Source organism: Pleurodeles waltl, chromosome 12 (genome assembly GCF_031143425.1).
Source record: "Pleurodeles waltl isolate 20211129_DDA chromosome 12, aPleWal1.hap1.20221129, whole genome shotgun sequence".
Taxonomy (NCBI): Eukaryota; Metazoa; Chordata; class Amphibia; order Caudata; family Salamandridae; genus Pleurodeles; species Pleurodeles waltl.
The window spans coordinates 684523465-684544595 of NC_090451.1; the positions used below are offsets into that span (position 1 = coordinate 684523465).

A 21131-nucleotide genomic window follows, 5' to 3' on the forward strand; every position below is an offset into this window, starting at 1 on the left:
TCTTGGTCTTCATCAGGTTCATCTGTGGGGCGTTACTCACCCACCCTAACAGATTCACCACCTGCTCGAGTCTCACCGGTGGATGACATTACCATGTTTAACGAGGTGCTGCTAAGAGGAGCGCAGAAACTCAACATAGAGGTTCCAGAGCCATCTACCTCCTCATCGGTCATCTTTGAGACTCTACAACAGAGATCAGCATCAAAAAAGCTGCTGCCTCTAGTGCCTGGTTTGTTGCAGCCAACCATGGACACTTTTCTGGCCCCAGCCTCGCTTAAATCTGCCCCGGCTAGGATTCTCAAAAAATACAAGGCTCCTGAACAGGACCCTTTGTTCCTCAGGAAGGATCCGCCGCCGGACTCGGTTATAATAGCTGCCGCCCGAAAGACCCACTCGGTGGCATCTTCATCCACGGTACCCCGGGATAAAGAGGGCAGGCATCTAGACTCTCTGGGGAGAAAGATATGCGGGACGGCGGCTTCGGCAATGAAAGTCTCCAGTGCTTCTGCGCTTCTGGGCAGGTATGATCGTTCTCTGTGGGACTCTCTCATTAGATTCACAGAAAAATTGCCCAGAGAGGACAGACAAGATTTCCAGGAGATACTGCAAGAAGGATGCCTGGTATCCAACCAGGTTATCAGCGCGGCAGCAGATGGGGCGGATTTAGCTGCTCATGGGTACGCACATGGAATCTGTGCAAGGAGATCTTCCGGGCTGAGACTCACTGGTTTGAAACAGGAAGCACAGCAACGCATCCTGAATCTCCCATTCGCCGGGAACTCTCTATTCGGTGCCCATGCAGACGAAGAAATGGCCCGCATGAAGACCGAGGTGGATACCATGAGGGCAGTGGGCCTGGAAAGAAAGAAAGATTTCAGGCGGAGGTACAGGCCGTATGACAGGCGCCCTTTCCAGCAGAGGGTTCAAACCCCTCATTGGTCTCAAAGGTCACAGTAACGACAGGGACGCCCTCTTTTTCAACGGAGAAACACAAGGGAGCGAGGGTCAAGTAGACCTCAACAGTCCACTCCGAAAGCACCCACCAAGCAATGAAATCTCGCTTCCCTCGACACTGTACACCACTCCGGTGGGGGAAGTATTACAGCTTATCTTCACGAGTGGCACTCTATCACAAGAGACAAATGGGTGCTCAATATTGTCGAACATGGCTATTCTCTTCTTTTCAAACAGCCTCCACCACACTTGCCACCAACCAAAGACAATCCATCTCATCTCAGCTTGCTACGCAAGGAGGCTCTCGCCCTCCTAAAAAAGAATGCCATAGAAAAGGTTCCACCTGCACACAGAGGACAGGGAGTCTACTCCCGTTACTTTCTGGTGGCGAAGAAGGGTCGAGAGGGCGTTTTCAGGCCAATTCTGGACCTACGGCTACTGAACAAATACATAAGGAAACAGAAGTTCAGGATGCTAGCGCTTCACCAGATTTTCCCTCAACTACATCAGGGAGACTGGATGTGCTCCATCGACCTGCAGGATGCGTACTTTCACATCCCAATAGCTCCCAAACATCGAAAATTCCTGCGCTTCCGAGTAGCGTTACAGCATTACCAGTTCAGAGTTCTACCCTTTGGCCTGAAATCTGCCCCAAGAGTTTTCTCGAAATGTATGGCAGTGGTGGTGGCGCATCTTCGAAAACAAAGGATATACATATATCCATACCTAGACAACTGGCTACTAAAGGCTTCTTCTCCGGAGCAGGCGAGAAGCCATCGGGACATTGTACTCGGAGTTTGCGAAGCTCTAGGTCTTCAGGTCAATTACCAAAAGTCAACCTTGATTCCAACACAGAATCTTCACTACCTGGGAGCTATCATAAACACAGAACTCCAAAAAGTGTATCCTTCGGAGGAACGACTATCCTCAATAGGCAGGAAGTGTCAGGACCTGTTGAGAGCCAACGCACCTACGGCACGTCAGGTGACATCGCTACTGGGCTCCATGGCATCATGCATTTTTATTGTCCCAAATGCCAGACTCCACATGAGACCCCTCCAAGAGGCATTGGAGACCAACTGGAGCCAAAGGACAGGTCGCTGGGAGGAGACGGTGCAGTTACCGGCGGTAGCACTTCAGTCATTGAGATGGTGGATGCACAGACCTCACCTGTCAGTGGGTGCTCCGTTTCACCAGGTGTTTCCATCCGACACCCTAGTAACGGATGCGTCTCTTCAGGGATGGGGGGCTCATCTGGGTCCCTTTTAAGCGCAGGGTCTGTGGTCAGACAAGGAAAAGCAGTACCACATCAATCTGCTGGAACTCAGAGCGGTCCATCTGGCTCTCAAGTCTTTCATACCACTAATTCAGGGGAAAACGCTCTTAATACAGACGGACAATACAACCACGATGTATTACTTGAACAAACAAGGGGGAACGAGATCCCTACCCCTATCGCGAGAGTCCCAAGCGATATGGCATTGGCTCCTGGCCAGAGGAATGTCAATTACAGCGGTGCACCTGCCAGGTCAGCAGAACGTGGAAGCAGATTTTCTGAGCAGACACCTAGAGGACGCTCACGATTGGGTCCTACACGGCGAAGTCGCAGAATACATCTTCGCGCAATGGGGTCGGCCTCAACTGGATCTCTTCGCAGACGAAGTAAACAAGAAATGCCCAGACTTCGCATCCAGGTTTTACCGTCCGGGATCTCGAGGGAATGCCCTGTTGATCGACTGGTCAGGGATATTTCTCTACGCTTTTCCGCCGATTCCCCTCATTCCGGCAGTGATCAGCAAACTTTACAGATCCAGGACCAGAATGATTCTTATAGCGCCACAATGGCCCCGTCAATTCTGGTACACAGATCTCCTCAACCTGTCGGAAAAACCTCACAGGAGGCTGCCGTGCAGACCGGATCTTCTGAGCAGAATGGAGGGCAGAATTCTACATCCCAACCTACCCTCTCTGAGCTTAACAGCATGGCTCCTGAATTCCTACAGTATGGGCACCTAGGGCTCTCACAGGAGTGCATGAACATCTTGAAAGAGTCCAAACGGCCTTCCACGCGGCGTTCTTACGCTTTTAAGTGGAAGAGATTCTACATATGGTGCTGTCAGCAAGGTCATAATCCCATACGTGCTCAGGAGGATGTCATACTGTCCTATTTTCTTCATCTAGCGAAGTCCGGTCTGCAGGTATCATCTATTAAGGTACATTTGTCTGCTATTACAGCCTATCGCAAGTCACCTTCTCAGGAATCCTTCTTTACGAAACCTGTAGTCAAGGATTTCTTAGAAGGTTTGAAGAAAGTTTTTCCGCCCATTCGGAGACCTTCTCCTCCATGGGAACTGAACATAGTCTTGGCAAAGCTTATGGGCCCTCCTTTTGAGCCTATACATAAGGCCTCTTTACAACACCTTACGTGGGAGACGGCTTTTCTAGTGGCCATTACTTCAGCGAGGAGGGTCAGTGAAATCCAGGCCTTGTCTTCCAAAGAACCGTACACAGTTTTTCATGACAATAGAGTGGTTCTACGAACTCACCCATCTTTCCTTCCGAAGGTGGTGTCAGAATTCCATATCAATCAGACCATATCTTTACCGACTTTCTTTCCCAATTCGGAGACTCCGGCAGAGAAAGCATTACACTCCTTAGACTTGAAAAGAGTGCTGAAATTTTTTCTGGATAAGACAAAATCGATTAGACACTCTAACCGTTTGTTTGTAAACTATGGTCATTTGAGGACAGGAGAGGCAGCATCTAAACGAACAATATCAAGATGGATAGTTTCTTGTATTGTTAATACTTACCAGCTAGCTAATAAACAATTACTAGCGCGGCCTAGAGCGCATTCCACAAGGGGAAAAGCGGCTACTACTGCCCTCCTTAACAATGTTCCTATATCTGAGATTTGTAAGGCTCCTACATGGAAGTCTGTCCATACGTTTACTAGACATTACTGTTTAGACTCAGATGCAAGAGCGGATGCCCAAGTGGGGCAGGCCTCTCTAAGAAATCTATTTGCGTAATATCTATCTATTCCTGCACTTCTATCGGACAGTCCGCTGGATTTAGGGATGGGCTTGCTAATCTATTCAATGTTTATGACTATTGATGAGGATCCCCTGGAAGAGAAGGATAAGTTACTTACCTGTAAATCCTAGTTCTCTTCCAGGGGTATCCTCATCAAAGTCATAAACAACCCACCCTCCTCCCCGGACGCACGTCTCCTAGAAGTGCAGGGCAGACTGTATTTTGAATCAGTTATACAAATTGTCACCGTAAAAAGAACTGACCTAACTGTGAACCAACTGTCACCTTTCCTTCACCCGAGGCATGGTGGGATACTGGAGGTGCTCAGGGTCTTAAAGGCACGGTGCCAAAGTTTTTATGGGTCTCCTGTGTTAACCTGCATGCAGCCTATTGGCTAAGAATGCTTCATTGTTTTCAATGCAGTTTTTTCTATTTTTTCTCTAGAGTTTGCTGCTGCTTACTTTCCTAAGCCTAGTTTTAGGAGCTTGGGTAGATATTTATGCTCTATTGTAGTTTTATAATATAAATTTAAAAAAACTTCATAGAAATAAAGCATTTTAGCCTGTTTTTAACATTATAGCCTGCATGACTGTTTTCTACACATGTATAATATGTGTGTATTTTATATATGCTCCGGGGTCCCCGCACAAGGGCGGGAATATTCAATGTTTATGACTTTGATGAGGATACCCCTGGAAGAGAACTAGGATTTACAGGTAAGTAACTTATCCTTCTGCATCGTAGGATCTTCCCTAATAGTCATTAACTTAGAATAGAGCAGCAAGCTAACAAATATCCTTCTGAAGCGGCTGTCAGTAATCATACACTATGAGACCGCAAGCAAAATTATTTGGTATCAAATAGGTTTAAGAAAGTGTAAATTGTACCTAGGAGGACAAGATAATCTATTTGGAAAGGTTTCTCAATGTTTCTTGTCCAACTTGACAATCAGTTAGAGTGTCAGTGTCCAAGCAGTAGTGCTTTGTGAATGTATGGACGGACCTCCAAGAGGCTGCTGTAGGAAAGTAGCCTCTTTCTAGCTTAGTTAGCCACACTTTTGGCCTGTTCGTCAGTGTGTTTAACTGTGTTCACTGGGATCCTGCTAACCAGGACCCCAGTGTTGTTATGCTCTCCCCCTTCCAACTTGGTTGCCAGAACCTTTTTCACCTCACATTTGGCATACTGATACCCCATGCAAGTCACTAGTATATGGTATATAGGTACCCAGGGCATTGAGGTACCAGGGGATCCCTATGGGCTGCAGCATGTATTATGCCACCCACAGGGAGCCCATGCAAAGTGTTCTGCAGGCCTGTCATTGCAGCCTGCATGAAAGGGTGCATGCACCCTTTCACTACCAGGTCACTGTGAGTCACCCCTATGGCAGGCCCTCCTAGCCCACAGTGCAGGGTGCAAGTACCTGTGTGTGAGGGCTCCCCTGCAACATTAGAGGTGCCCCCCACGACCTCCAGCTCCATTTTCCTGGTCTTCGTGAGTGCGGGGATGCCATTTTATGAGTGTACTTGACATAGGTCACTACCTAAGCCCAGCTACACAATGGTAACTCTGAACCTAGGCATGTTTGGTATCAAACATGTCACAATCATACCCCAATACCTTTGCAAGTATTAGTTGTATGATTCCATGCACTCTGGGGGATCCTTAGAGGACACCCAGCATTGCTACCACCAGTCTTACAGGTTTTCCGGGCACCCACAGCTGCTGCCACCCCTCAGACAGGTTTCTGCCCTCTTGCTGCTTGATCTGCTGAAGCCCAGGAAGGCAGAACAAAGGATTTCCTTTGAGAGGGGGGTGTTACACTCTCTCCCTTTGGAAATAGGTGTGCCTGGCTTGCGAAGGTAGCCTCCCCAAGCCATTGGTTTTGCTTTGAAGGGCACATTTGGTGCCCTCCATTCATAATCCAGTCCACACCGGTTTAGGGACACCCAGCCCCTGCTCTGGTGCAAATCTGGAAAAATGAAAGAGGAGTGACCACTCCCCTGTCCATCACCACCCCAGGGGTGGTGCGTAGAGCTCCTCCAGAGTGTTCCTGGGTCCGCCATCTTGTTTCTAAGGTTGGCAGGGAACTCTGGGAGCATCTGAGTGGCCAGGTCAGGCAGGTGACGTCAGAGCCCTCTCCTGATAGGTGCTTACCTGGTTAGGTGACTAGTCCCCCTTTCAGGGCTATTTAGGGTCTTCCTCTGGGGTTGGTCCTCAGATTCGGCTTGCAAGATTCCAGCAGGACTCCTCTGCAACCTCTGCTTCGACGTCTGGCCACCAGAACTGCAACTGGACCCTCCAGGAACCTACATGCTGCAGATACACGAAGAAGTCTCTTCTGCAACATTGCATCCAGGGTTCCTGCAAGCTTTTCAACAGTTCCCTGACCGCGCATCCTCAGAAGACTGGAACTCTTCAGCCTGCACAAGAAGAAGAAGGAACCTCCCTTGGAGTAAAAGAGTCACTCCCCTGCAACCGCAGGCACCTACAACAAGCGACGACAGGCTGCATGGATCCCCTGTCCTGCTGAGCTGCGTGGGTCCTGCATCACAGGTGGTGGTCCAGAGTAGTCCTCTTGGTCCTCTCTGCCAGCTGTCCAACTTTGGTGGAGGTAAGCCTTTGCCTTCCCACATAGGACAATACCCCCGTGCACCACGTTTCTGGTAGCTGCGAAAGCTTGTTTGCGTCTCCTCCAAGGGATCTTCAGGCAACGTGCAGCTCCAGTCCCCATCACTCCTTCCTGCAAATCCCAGCCTCCTGCATGGTTCTCCTGCGGCATGGGATCCTCTTTTGTTGTGCTCCTTCTTGCACCTTCTGAGCCCTTGTCCTGTGGGGCTCCTGTGGGTGCTGCCTCTGCTCCTGTGGACTGTCTGCGATGCTGAGGGTTCCCTGTGACTCCCCCTCCTGGGTTGAGTCCTCCTGGGCCTTGCTGGTGTCCAGCAGCACCTCTTTTCCTCTTACTGCGAAGTTGCCTTTGCCAAGGCCTGTTGGTGGAATTCCTGCACCGACACCCGTCTGCAATCTTTCTTCCAGTGTGGGACACCTTCTGCATCCATCAGGAACTCTTCTCTGGCACCAGGGCTGCAGTGCTGACCTGTTCTTCTTCACTGTCGACCAACTCCTGCATCTTCAGTGTGGTGGTTAGGGGCTCCCACCAGACACTGCTGTGACTTCTGGACTTGGTCCCCTCTCTCCACAGGTCTTCTTATTTCAGGAATCCACCGCTGGTTTTCCTGCAGTCTTCTCTGGGTGCCTTCTTTTTCTTCTTTTCCTCCTTTGGGTGGTTTGGGGAAAATCCAGTGTTTCACTCCTGCATTCCTGGTTGCTGGGGGGTACTGTGATACTTATGTTTGTGTTTTTCTAATACCCCCAGCTCCCCTGTACACAGTTTACATACATTGGTGGGGGCACCTTGTTCGCATTCCATTTTTTTAGTATATGGTTTGTGCTCCTCCCCTAGGGTCACTATTGGCTATTACTTTTTGCACTGGGACACCTGTCTGTATTTTGTGGTGAGTTGTGCCAAAAATAAAGTACCTTTATTTTTGTACAACTGAGTGTTTTCTTTCATGTGCGTAAATGCTGTGTGACTACAGTGGTATTACATGAGTGTTTGCATGTGTCCTAGATAATCCTTGGCTGCTCATCCACTGCTACCTCTAGAGAGCCTGACTTCTAGACACTGTCTACACTTCACTAAGAGGGGATACCTGGACCTGGTATAAGGTGTAAGTAATTTGGGTACCCACCACACACCAGGCCAGCTTCCTACAGCTGCCTTGCAAATGTCCTGTACTTTCATACCGCCTGCACACCATGCCTTTTTTTTACAGCAATCATGCTTTGAATCTAGGGCCTGCCGTTTTGAATGCCTCTGTGGTAGCTACAATCTGTGCTACCTGTGCTAAATGTTTTTTTCTAGGTAAAGTCACCCAATTCATAACATCTGATAAGTTCGTAACAAATGCCAGTCCTCACATCCTGTGCCTCCTGATTCTCCAGATCAGGGGATTCTTCTAAAGACTCCTCTTCTTGATGGCTTTGATTGCCAGTTGTAATTAACAGAACTCTAAATTGTGTGGCCTAAATGTGTACACTTTTAGATTTTTTTGACTTCTGTTTGTTCTGTGGCATTTTCTTCTACCTAACACTCAGATGTACGCTAACTGCTCTGTCATATTGTTTTCTTTGCTAGGTCCTCACTGATTGAGCTGGAAAAGGGAATTCAAGGTCTGGTTGTAATGTCCACTAGTCTGGAAGAAACATTTAACTGTATCTTTGATGCTCGTGTGCCCTCACTATGGGCGAAGGTAAACTGACAATTCATAATACTGCAATGCTCTCGGGACAGCAAGGGCATCAAGTTTAGGCAGACATCGGCACATTGTTATCAAGTGAGTTTAACAGTGCCTAGTCAATCAACACCTAATTACAAAGGCTGAGAAATATGAGAAGAGGGCAAGATAGTGGGTTCATTTGAAGGGAATTAAGTGACGCTTTGACAAGTGATCCATGAACAGATTATGGACCAGTAGGAGTTGAGGTAGCACGTGATAAAACATAAGAAGAGTGGAACAAGCAAAGTATGGGAGTTAAGTAGAGGTGCCCCACGGTAAGATCACTGTGGAGATTTTTACTAATCAGTTATGTTCACTGTGGGATGACAAAGACAACAGGTTGAGAGGGTAAATACTAATATTCCACAAGCAATATCGTTAACTTCAAAATTATATTTCCTTTTTCATTCATCAGTTTGTTTTTCTTTGTGCAGGCTTACCCTTCCAATAAGCTTCTAGCATCCTGGACCAGAGACCTAAGAGAGCGAGTTGACCAGTTTGCGAAGTGGGCAGAGACAGCTCATCCTCCACCCGTTTTCTGGCTATCAGCATTCACCTTCCCCACTGGGTTCCTAACTGCTGTTTTGCAGTTGTCCGCGCGACAAAATACAGTATGTACAAAGTAGGGGCGAACTCCTGTGGGTGGAAGGGTGGGATGATATAAAAAAATGATTGACAGAGACCTGTTTGAAATAGAGTTGAGGTAGTTGTATGGTTAAAAAGACTAATCATATTTCAAAGGGAATATTTTTGATAGCAACATAGTTATTGTGCCACGACTATCAGTGACTGAAACAAAAGGGAGAAAAACTGGATATCTTTGGAAAGTTACAGCAGGCTTATAAATGTCTTAACATCAGTAGCTTTACAAAGTGATGTGTGAAAACTGAACTTTCACTGTTTGGTTGAGCCCTTCTTTGAATCCAGGTCAAAATCAACGCAGCTAAATAAATGTTTGATATGATCAAACCAAGCCACTTCTGGGCGAAAGAAACAGAAGTGGAATGACTGGCTAATTTAGAAATTAAAGCTAAACACTCGTTCAGTGCAGTGGTCAGCCTTCCTTTTTTTGATATGACGTTGAAATCTTTATTTTTCTTAATCAAGATGCCTGCCTTACATTTAGATGAAAGACTTTTGGAACAGGCATGTTCCCTGCATAATAAACAGGCATGCACTCCTACCCTGAATGACACAACTGCATGTGATATTTGGTATTCTGACTATTTTTGACCCAACATGTTGATCCAGTGTGTGGCCGGAGGCACATGCCAGTTCTCTTGACGCTGGGGTCTATAGCCTGGTTCTGAGACATCTAGCTAACACAAGACTGCTGTCTATGTCTTGGGCTGTTGACATTAAACAGTGGTGGTAGCATATCATTTTTATAACTCTACCACTTAACAGACCTTTTATCAGATTCAGAATGTTTTGCCTATTAGCCCTAATTTTATATGGTTCCATCTGATAGAGACTTCTAGCTGCAGATTCCTTACCTTAGAATTCCCTGGCGTCAGCTCCAAATCCGGAATTTTTCTGCTGAGCAGTACCCTGCGCGCGCCGTCGGTGGCGCCATTCGGATCCGCGTGCGTCGTCCGGCTCTGCATGCTTCGTCAGCGTCGTTGGAGCCGTCTATGACATCACGGTTGTCTATATAAATGCCGCCTCGGCACGTGTACCTCAGTTCTTTTCCCACAACTTTCCATGCCAGAAGCGCAGTCATGGAATAACTAACAATTATTGATTTTATCATTTTCACTTGACTGTTTGAAGTAAAAATTCTTACATGCCTTTCAGAAAGGCAAAAATGCCAAAAAACATATATACATAATTATATATATGTATAAAAATATCCGCAGAGCGGGGAGGCTTCGGTGGGTGTAAGGAATCTGCAGCTAGATAGAGTCTCTACCAGATAATTAGTTACCGAAGATAAGTAACTTGGTCTTTTGTGTTGTAGTTCGACTCTTGCTCTAGGCAAGACTGCTGGTTTTGGGATGATAGCACTTTTTGTTTGTAGGCGACTAGGCCAATCCTACAACAAGTCTCAATTGTTGGTCCAACTTTCCTGGTTCGCAAGCAGTACCTCACCAAAAACCCAAATAGTAGAAGATGATTTGTGGCAACCTTTATACCTGGAATCGAGTGCGACATCTCAGGGGAGTCGTGGTTAAACGGAGGTTACCCTTTCCTCACATGAGCAATAAAATAAGTCTCAGTCACACACAGGCAATAAAGGAGATGCAGTGAAGTTTTCAGTAGTTTTTATTAACAAGACTGCAATCTACTGTAAATTTCATGGGCTGCAATGATTAAGATAATGAACAATGCAAGAAACAGAATGGTAAAAACGGAAGTCATTAATACAAAGACCCCACCATCTTGTAATAACATAAGATGTGATGTAGATGTGAAATTAACCCTAATACCCTAGCATGATAAACCTAATCTCTGACCTAAAGAGAGCTACGTGTGATAAACCTAATCTCCCAATTCAATTTCCATGAGAAGATCCCCCCAACTCCCTACCTTGGAATGAGGTCTCTAGATCAAACTTCGTGGGGACACAAAGGCTGGGTCTGCATCAAAGCGACGTGTAGCATAGATAGCGTTGATGGCATCCGGTAGGAATCCCTCTGATAACCCTGTCTGCAGGAGATGTATTTATACAGACCTTGTCGGACCCCTGACATAGGTATGTTCCCAAACAATAGATAAGGAGGCATGCTTCGGGCAGCAATTACACAATTCCCTGAAAAGGTACATTATGTTACTGTCACACGTAAGTGGGAAAGTACATGATGAGAATACCTACGTATCTCATTTGTCTTTGACGCTGATAGTTACGCTTTCACAGAGTGGCACTAATAGCGTGAAATCAAAACATCTTTCTAACTATAATCATAGCAGGCTTCTTGGAAGAAATAATTAAATAAATGCGCTAAAACAGAGCAGGCTGAGTAGGTTAAAAGTCACTAGGTGACGGGGGCTCAGGCCTGCAAGCCAGAAGGTTAAGATAAACTAAAATGTTCCAGATTTCTGTACTGCTTTCAAAATAAGTTTAAATTACACATAGTAGATATTAAAAGGTGATGGGTTTTTCAATGGTAGTTAAGGCCTACTAAACAGAAAAATACAGATCCCATTCATAAGGAGGCATTCATAACATTTTTATTTTAAGGGACGCTGTTTGTTCTGCAAATTCATTAGATTTGAATACCTCACCCACATGCTGGTACTGTGTAGTTTTTCTTTAACATTCTTTCACACTGCTGAGGAGTACCACAAATGCACCAGAGCAGTGTACTACCCATGCTCCAGACTGTATCTAGAAAACTCAAAAGCAGTACTTCGACGTCTTAGTAGATGGCATTGTGCAACTCCACGTCGATGTTGTTCTGCTCCAGTAATGACGACGGAACTTCATTTAGGTGCCACTCGTGCGCTTACATCAGATGCTTTCTTTCCATGCCTTCAGACACAGATCCGAAGCTCTACTCCTTTGTCTATGACAAGGTTTTCTTAAGTTAATTTTTTAGACATTATAACAGTGTGCAAGAGAAATGTCCCCTCCTAAAACAACTGAGTCTAACCTTTGTACGGATTGTCACACCAAGATGTTTGTGACAGATCCTATGTCAGGACTTCCGGGGGGCATGCCAACCGGGTGGATGCTTGGGTTTGGCCTCTAAAAATGAGGAAACCGTCCAGCCTTTGGTTTCCCGGAACCGACCCTCTGGACCCAGCCTGCAGCATCTATGTGACCCCTGGGGTTCCCTCATTGAAAAGCATTGGACGCCCAATGCTGTATTTGCCCCTGCACTTAGTCGTCCCAGTGCCACTGAGGGTGTATGTTTGGTGCTGACCTGTGGCCCCCCAGGGCTCTCTTCTTTTAAAGTCCACCAATCCTCATAGGATTCCATTGCAAACCCCACCCCAATTTTGACCTCTGCACACTGCCAGCCCTGTGTTGCTGTTGATGCACTTTACAGGTCAATTTAAACTTCGACCTGTGGACATTCTAACCTCTGAAGACAGGAATTGTTAGTTGTATACTTACCTGTTTTCTGTGCTAACACTTTCCCCTCCCAGGGCTCTATGGAGTCAAATGGAAAATTGCACTCAGTGTCAGCTTTTAAAATTAAAAAGTGTTTCTTACTTATAAATTGCTTTATCGCAAAATCCAATAAAATTATATTTGATACATATGCTTGATAATTACTTACAACTGTACTTATCTGCAACAAAGATCCTTTGGTTCTAGTAATAAAGTAACAACAAATATTTTGCAATATAAAAACTATTGGCCTGGAGTTAAGTGTGTGTGCCTCATTGATTCATTGTGTGTGTACAACAAATGCTGTGCACTACACTGTGATACGCCTAACTGCTTGACCACACTACCACAAAAAGAGAGCATTAGTATTATGTACTTTAGCCTCTGTTAAGTCTCGGGGAAATGCCTGGACTTTGTACACACCATACCTCATTTTAGTATTGTATATACAGAGCCAGATTCCTACAGACAGGCTCAGGGCTCCAATTGCCAGATTTTCTATCTGTTGGAATCAAGCGACAGTGTATCCTTTTGAAGTCTGCTCTTTTGTTACTCATCAGAATTGTTTTGACTAAATCAACACTCCAGGACAGCAGATACCGTTTTTTTCCCCCTAAAAGGAATGGAAGTACAATTTCTTTTGATTTTTTTTCATTTGGATATTGGCTGAATTCTTTCACAAAAGGACTCTTTCTAAACCTTGTGAGATTTGTGGGGTCACAAAGGTCTGTGCTGATGACTTAGTACAAAAAATGTTTTTTTTCTGTGCAAATCAGGTGATAAACCATGAGGCTGTGATAGCTGTGCAACTTTTAGTAAATCTGCTAAATGCATATCTCCACGGGCATCTTCAGAGAAACATTTTATGTTGGCTAAAAAACACACACATTGGAAGCACCCCCATCAAAAAATATGTCTTCAGAGCCCTCTGTAGCTTTCACTGTAACAAATTAGTGTTATTTGGGATGAATGACTACCGACCTTTCCAAGAGGAACCCTTAAGTCTCTAAATTAATCTGAGATAAACCCCCTTGATAGCTGTGGCACAGAACAGACAGGCTTAAATTAAAGCAGTGTCTAAAGTAAGCAGTGCCAACATAATAATCCCAAACCAAATAAGAAAAATAGAGTAAAAGTAATAAAAGTACACCAACATGACAACAGTTCAAAAAGCGGGGCCCTGAAATATGATTTTTTTTTTTTTTTTAAGTAGTACTAGTGTCAAAATGTGCAACATGCAAATGATAGTCCATAGTCGAGTAGAATCGGAGCCTACCCTCAATTTCAGGCAAAACCGCAATGGAGCGAGGGTCAGCTACACCAACCACATTCACCCAGAGATGTTTCCTTCTGACTTAGGACCTGATTTAGAGTTTGGCAGACGGTTACTTAGTCACTAACGGATATCCCGTCTGCCATATTACGATTTCCATAGGATATTATGGAATCGTAATACAGAGGACAGGATATTCATCACATTTCTGACAAAGTAACCCCATCCGCTAAACTCTAAATCAGGCCCTCAGTCTTTTAAGTCTTATTCACTGCTGGAGTATACTTCTACCACCCTACCACCAAGACCTCAGCGGAGTCAATTAGTGAATGGGTGTCAGACAGTGGCAAAAAGCTAAATCCAATCCAAATCAGTTAGCACTGGTCAGCTGGGTACTTCTGGGAAAAGGTCTCCTATAGCTTGTGTTATCCCTGTAGATTGAACAGGAGGTCAGTCTTATGAGGTTCAGAGTACACTAGTTTGTCCTGGGTTTAAGAAGGAGTTCTTCAGAGCTCCTCTTAGGTCACAGACCACAGATCCAGTCCTCTTCTGATCTTCTACCGATTAGGCAGGTGTTCTGAAGTGGGTGCCTGGCGGTGCCACATTTATTCCTGGCACTAGGTAGTGGTGGGTGGGAATGATTTCTGGGCATGCCCTAATAAAAGGGGTAAAAGTTCCCTGGGCTATCCTTACCCACTTGGGGCATTTTCAAGGTGAGAAAAAAAAAGGTTATTACTCACAGGTACGGGGTATCATGGTAATCAGGAGGAATGCAACAATGAAAGCCAAGCGATCCTTCCAACAGAAAGGGCTAAGAGAGAAGCTGATGCACCTGACTTTGACAGCGCCATTGGAACCAAGCTGCATCTGACTAACAATCCCCAGTCAGGTTGTATCCGGTCTTGGGTTGCTTGTGTTCCGGTTATGAGACAACTTGGCGTGGCATTTTTGGTTGGACCATGCCTGTTGTAGCAATTTCAAGGCTGATTTTCAGGTAGCTGGGTCTAATCTGAAGTTGCATGTTGGGCAAAAGAAAAATGAGTTGAAATGCTACCCAGTGCGATTACCGGTGTTTAGACAAATTGCAAGCATTCATCTCATCTTTTTGTATGTTTCGACTTTGTCTATAGTCAAGAGGACATTGTCCTTGATTTGTAAGGTAGCTTTCTCAGTGTGCTGAATTGGTAGCCATACAGACAGTGGTTGGACCATGGAGAGTGCAAGGAAATAACATCAGACTCTTGGGGATCGGAAATTTTTTATCACAGACTTGTACTACAGTTTGTAGATAAACCTACAGTTAACCCACTAACACTCGAGAAATACAAGCCCTTCAAAGGAACTCAAAGAAAAAATCTGACAAATTCTTAAATAGGAACCCATAGAGAAGGTGCTACACCATGAAAAGTGATCTCCCTGTGGTAAAACGTAGGAAAATGTAAAAATGTTTCTCCAGTATTGGATCTTTCATAGATTCACATGCTTGAATCATCCCCGTCGTCGAGGTGGGAGCCTCACGGTAAACTTAAATATATAAAAAGCAGTAAGTCAGTAAAAGTAAAACCAGTAGGCCCTAGTAGGCCTCATAGGGTATTTTACAGTCTATCCACTTTGTTTTGTGAAAAGACCCAAACTTGAGTATCAACCAATCAGGATTCAGCCCCTCCCAAACACTCCCAACAGAGGCTGAATTCCCTCAGATTTTCTACCGCACGTCGTGTGAAGGGAGTCTCCCTGAGCTCTGCTCAGTTTTTTTCCTATTTTCTGACTGAAGATTGTTTTTTCTCTCAGGAAACTAGTTACAACTTTACTATGTCTGAAAAGGCAAAGAAGGGTCTGTTCAGAGACTGTGACAACTGTGGGAAGAAGAGACTACATATTGATGGACCCCCACAAGAAGTGTATTTACTGCCTTCATCCAGACCATAAGGTGAGAGACTGCAAAATCTGTCGCACCTTTAGTCAAAAAACCCTCAAAGACCGAGAGGGTAGACTTCTCTTATGGCTGCAAAAACAGAAAGCCTTAGAGCATCCTTCATCAGACAGCGAAGAGTCACCACAAACTTCTCGCCCTCAGAAAAGAACAGGTGAGAGAGATAGAGGTGCGGATGAACCACCAAGAAAAATGCACAAAAAGACAAAACAAGTCTTAACTGAAGAGGCAGTTAAACATGGACCAAAAAAGGTTCATTCAGAACCTACTACGCCGTTACACCGGAAAAGCACCTCAAAGAAACCATCCCTGTCTCTGTCACCACAAAAAGAGCCAGAAAAACTCTTGTCGGTGAAAAAACAACCGTCGACGACCGCCCCGTCGATGACAGTGTCGACGGTAACAGCGACCACGGTATCGTCGACGTTCACAACACCATCCTCACCGATGATTATGACGTCGTCGCCGTTGTCATCGACGACGATTATTACTGCAAAAATCTTCAAAAGAGCTTCGTCGGCAACCACAGCGTCGACAGCGGAGGCCTCCTGGGTTCATAAATCATCCAGGGCACTCCCATCTACGCAAGATACGTCGGCGAAGCGACCGTCGTCGGTAAAATACCCGTCGACGAAGGGACCGTCGACAAAGACGCAGTCATATACGGAAGCGTCGACGAGAGACCCGTCGACGAGAGACCCGTCGACGACAGGACCGTCGACGAGGGAACCGTCGACGAGGGAACCGTCGACGATGGAACCGACGATCACCACAGCATTAACAGTTTCCAAACCTTGGGACATTTCACCAGATCATTCCTCATACCATCATGAGGACTCCACCAGATTCTTACCCCTTTCCCTTATTAATATAGGGGACAAGCCATCTGACATTTTGCCGATACATACATCACCAAGTAAAGTGCTGCCATACCCACCGCAACATCTTTTGGACGATGATGATGATGAGGATCAAGGAATGTTTGGGGCAGCTAGTAGCCCGTCCCAACTAAACGTCAAATGTCAAGAGTTTGATGAAGAAGAGGATCAACATTACCAGCATAGTTATGCTTCAACATCTTATCCACAGGCAAACCAACCATCGCCACTAGCTATGCCTAGCACATTAGTGACAGATTTACAACATATGTTGAAGGACTACTATAAAAGGTTCCCACCGTCAACTCAGTCCACGCCACCTAGACCTCAGAGTTACCAGCAAGCTCAAAATACTAATGTTTCCGAAAAGCCACAGGCTAGTAGACCTGTAACTAGCCAAGCTCCGGAAGCTTACCTCTCGTCGGACGACGAAAGGGAAGAGGGCGAGCTAGCAGATTCAGCGGCTAGTGAATGGGACGATTATCTCGTTCCCACACCATCTCCACCTCCAGCAGCTCCAGTGGATTCTCCTCCAGAAGACATAGGAGGTTTCCATAATATCATAGAGAGAGCGGCGAAACGTTTTGGCCTGGCAATTGTTTCCCATGAAACTGAGTGTTTTTTGTATGACTTTAAAGAGCCATCAAAGAGATCTGTAAGAGCCATACCGATTGTGGATTTCTTATGGCAGGAGGGTTTGAAGGCAATGAAAAACCCGGCAACAGTGCCTCCACAAATGCCAAGGCTAGAGAAAAAATACAAGGCCCCAGATGATTCTCCGGCCTGTTGAGTCTCACAGCCGAAACCTGACTCGGTTATATCACAGGCGGCTCAACGACGATCCAAAAACCCCTCTACGCCTATTGCGTCTCCCCCAGACAAAGAGGGAAGGAGACTAGACAATATTGGTAAGAAATTCTCCTCGGTTGCTGCAGTAACGGACAAGGCGGCCAATTCCCTCGCCATCCTGGGAAGGTACGATCGCCAGATGTGGGCAGACATGTCCGCTTTTGTAGATTCACTGCCAGAAGATCTCAAGGTGGAAGCTAAAAAGGTCTTGCAGGAGGGAGAAAGGGTCTCCGCAGAGATAATAGACAGTGCAATAGATATTTCCCTAACTGGTTTTCGACAATTAGCTGGAGCAGCAGTCCTGCGCAGACAAGGGTGGCTTAAAGCTACTTCATTCAGACCAGAAGTCCAGACTCGTGTTCTCGACATGCCCTTCGATGGAGAGAGTTTATTTGGCAAACATGTCGACGACATGCTGCAGGCTATCAAGACGGATACCGATACAGCAAAATCCCTAGGTACCCTGCAGTATAAAAAACTACCTTTTCGTGGAGCAAGGGGTAGAGGTAATTACTCCTTTCGAGGTGGATACCAACAATACAGGTCACAATATCCATCTTCCTCCACAGGACTAGGACATCAGCACCATCAACAACAGCAGCATTATCGATTACCACCAGCCGCAGCTTACAAACATCCGGCTAGAGGAAGAGGAGCTGCCCGAGGAAGAGATACAGGCAGAAAGCAATGACCAGCGGATAATCTCAACACCTCCCCAATCAATATTGAAGGTCGGAGGTCGCATCAATTCTTATTTCCCCAAGTGGAAGGCTATAACATCGGACAGATGGGTACTAGATGTAGTGACCAGAGGTCATACTCTGGAATTCATGCAAACACCACCGAGTGTCCCTCCATCGGGTACACCGCCTCCGAGGTTGAGCCAACTTCTCAGGGAAGTAAGAATAATGCTAACAAAAGGAGCAATAGAACCAGTCCCTTTATCTCAAAAGAACAAAGGATTCTACTCCCGGTTTTTCCTTCTAAAGAAACCCTCAGGAGACTGGCGCCCCATCCTGGACTTGAGAGCACTAAACAAGTTTCTAAAGAAACAATCGTTCAGGATGGTAACGTTGCAGGATGTCCTGCGTCTCTTAAATACGGGAGATTGGATGGCATCCCTAGACCTCCAGGATGCTTATTTTCATATCCCCATATATCGCAAACATCGCAAATTTTTAAGGTTCAGGGTAGGACGTATGCACCTCCAATTCCGGGTTCTACCATTCGGTCTCAAATCAGCCCCCAGAATCTTCACAAAAATGTTAGCTCCAGTAGCAGCACATCTTCGCCAGTCAGGTATCCAGGTCTTCCCTTACCTGGACGACTGGCTTATAAAGGCACCCTCAAAATTCCAAGTAACAAATCATATTTCCTATTGCCTTCAATTGTTACACAGCCTGGGGTTTGTGGTCAACTACCAGAAATCTCAGATATACCCCAAACAAGAATTGAGTTTCTTGGGAGCAATTTTGGACACAGTACGCAGCAAAGCGTACCCATCACACGAGAGGAAACAAAAGTTAACCTCTTTGGCAGACAACCTATTCAGAAAAAAGTTTGTTTCAGTCCGCATCTACAAATCATTGCTCGGAATGATATCATCGTGCATTCCGCTAGTCCCAGATTGCAGGCTCCATATGCGACCCCTGCAAGAGCAATTGGACATACAATGGACACAGGTCCACGGCTCCTTCGAAGACAAGATTCGCATAACGCCTCTAATGAAGAACACTATGAGGTGGTGGGCGACTCCAACCAATTTCTCAAAAGGGCTGTCTTTTCTTCTTCAAACACCAAGTTACATAGTAACAACGGATGCCTCTCTAGAAGGATGGGGTGCACACTGCCAGGACCTGCAAATCAGCGGAATCTGGAATCAGCAAGAGAGCCAGCTCCACATCAATTATCTAGAACTCAAAGCAATACACTTAGCTCTAAAAGCTTTCTTGCCAAAGATACAATGTTCAAGCGTCTTAATCCGGACGGACAACATGACCAGCATGTTTTATCTAAACAAGCAAGGAGGCACAAGATCCCTACAACTCTCGCAGCTAGCCCAACAAATTTGGACATGGGCCATCAAACACAATATTTCACTAAAAGCGGAGCATGTGCCAGGACAGATCAATGTTCTAGCAGACACCCTGAGCAGGACAGTGATTCCTTATCACGAGTGGGAGCTGTGGGAGCTAGACCAGAAAACTCTCAATGGCCTGTTTCTATTATGGGGCAAACCAAACTTAGACCTATTTGCCACTCTCGAGAACAAGAAATGCCAGTTCTACGCAAGTTGGCTTCCCCAAAAAGATTCGTGGGGGAATGCGTTTTCGATGAGATGGTCAGGAGTTTATGCCTACGCTTTTCCTCCGATCCCGCTCATTCCGAGAGTCATCAGAAAAATGAAGACGGAGGGGTGTCGACTTCTACTCATAGCTCCCAGATGGCCCAGACAAATATGGTATACGGAGCTCCTCATGCTCTCCGAACGACCACATCTACCACTCAGACAGAGTCCGACTCTTTTAACGATGCACCAGGGACAAGTCACACACCCACATCCGTCGTCTCTTCATTTGTCGGCTTGGCTCCTGAACACAATGAATACTTAAATCTCAAAATTTCCCCAGAGTGTAGAGACATCTTAGCAAAAGCTAGAGCTGACACTACCAACAAAACCTATAGACTTAAATGGAAACGGTTTTGTGTTTGGTGTGCAGCGGAAAATATACATCCTTTATCTTCTACTCCGGAACAGATACTTCCATATCTCCTGCTCCTGGCAAAATCAGGACTTGCATATTGTTCCATACGGGTACATTTGGCAGCAATTTCCAGATACCGCAGATCACCAGACAGACTCTCTTTGTGTTCCACAAGAATTGTCAAACAATTTATGAAGGGCCTTTTTCGGGTCTTCCCGCCAATTAGGAAACCTCCGCCTCTATGGTCATTGAATGTCGTGTTGATGCAGCTCATGAAAGCTCCTTTTGAGCCGATCCACAAAGCTGACCTAAAATTCCTCGCATGGAAAACAGCGTTACTGTTAGCTATTACTTCGGCAAAAAGAGTCAGTGACATTCAGGCGTTCACTATCAAACAGCCGTTCCTCCAGTTTACAAACTCAGGTGTCATCCTGCGGACAAATCCTAAATTCATTCCGAAAGTTCCCTCAACATTTCACTTAAATGAACCAGTCATCTTAAAAACCTTTTTTCCAAATCCGCAAACAGTGGCGGAAAAAACATTACATTCTCTCGATATTAAAAGATGTTTAAAGTTTTATCTACAGAAAACTCAGGCCATCCGCCAGTCGGATCAATTATTTGTTGCATTCGGCGGAACAAAGAAGGGACACGCGGTGTCCAAACAGACTTTAGCAAGATGGATTGGCCTGGCGATTCAATTCTGCCATTCAAAAGCAGGAAAGCCGCTCCACACCAGGGTGAGAGCCCACTCTACAAGATCGGTAGCCACTTCAGCTGCACTCTTTGCAGGTGTACCACTACATAGCATCTGTAGAGCAGCGACATGGTCCAGCCAACACACATTTACAAGACATTACTGTCTAGAGGAGACTAACCAGGTCGATACATCAGTGGGACAAGCAGTGCTGAGGCATCTATTTCGTTAAGGTGAGCCTCTTACACATCCCACCACCACACTCGAGATATGGTCATTAATGGTTCATTTTCTTATACTGTTTAACGTGTCGTATTCTCCATAATAATAGCATAAATTGTGTCAGGATTTCTTGCCACACACCTTTTATTCCTCTTATATTCGGATGTCTATGAATATAAATATAATTATA

At 45.7% G+C, this 21131-nt stretch overlaps 1 protein-coding gene across 1 annotated transcript in view; it reads left to right on the forward strand.

Annotated features, from left to right (window-relative positions):
* The window catches only part of DNAH2 (dynein axonemal heavy chain 2), a 1666550-nt gene that overhangs the window by 1633181 nt on the left and 12238 nt on the right, over window positions 1–21131 (forward strand). The window contains exons 84-85 of the mRNA XM_069218683.1: window positions 8186–8300; window positions 8762–8938. Of these exons, the coding sequence (XP_069074784.1) occupies window positions 8186–8300; window positions 8762–8938 (292 nt within the window). The remainder of the gene's footprint in view (window positions 1–8185; window positions 8301–8761; window positions 8939–21131) is intronic.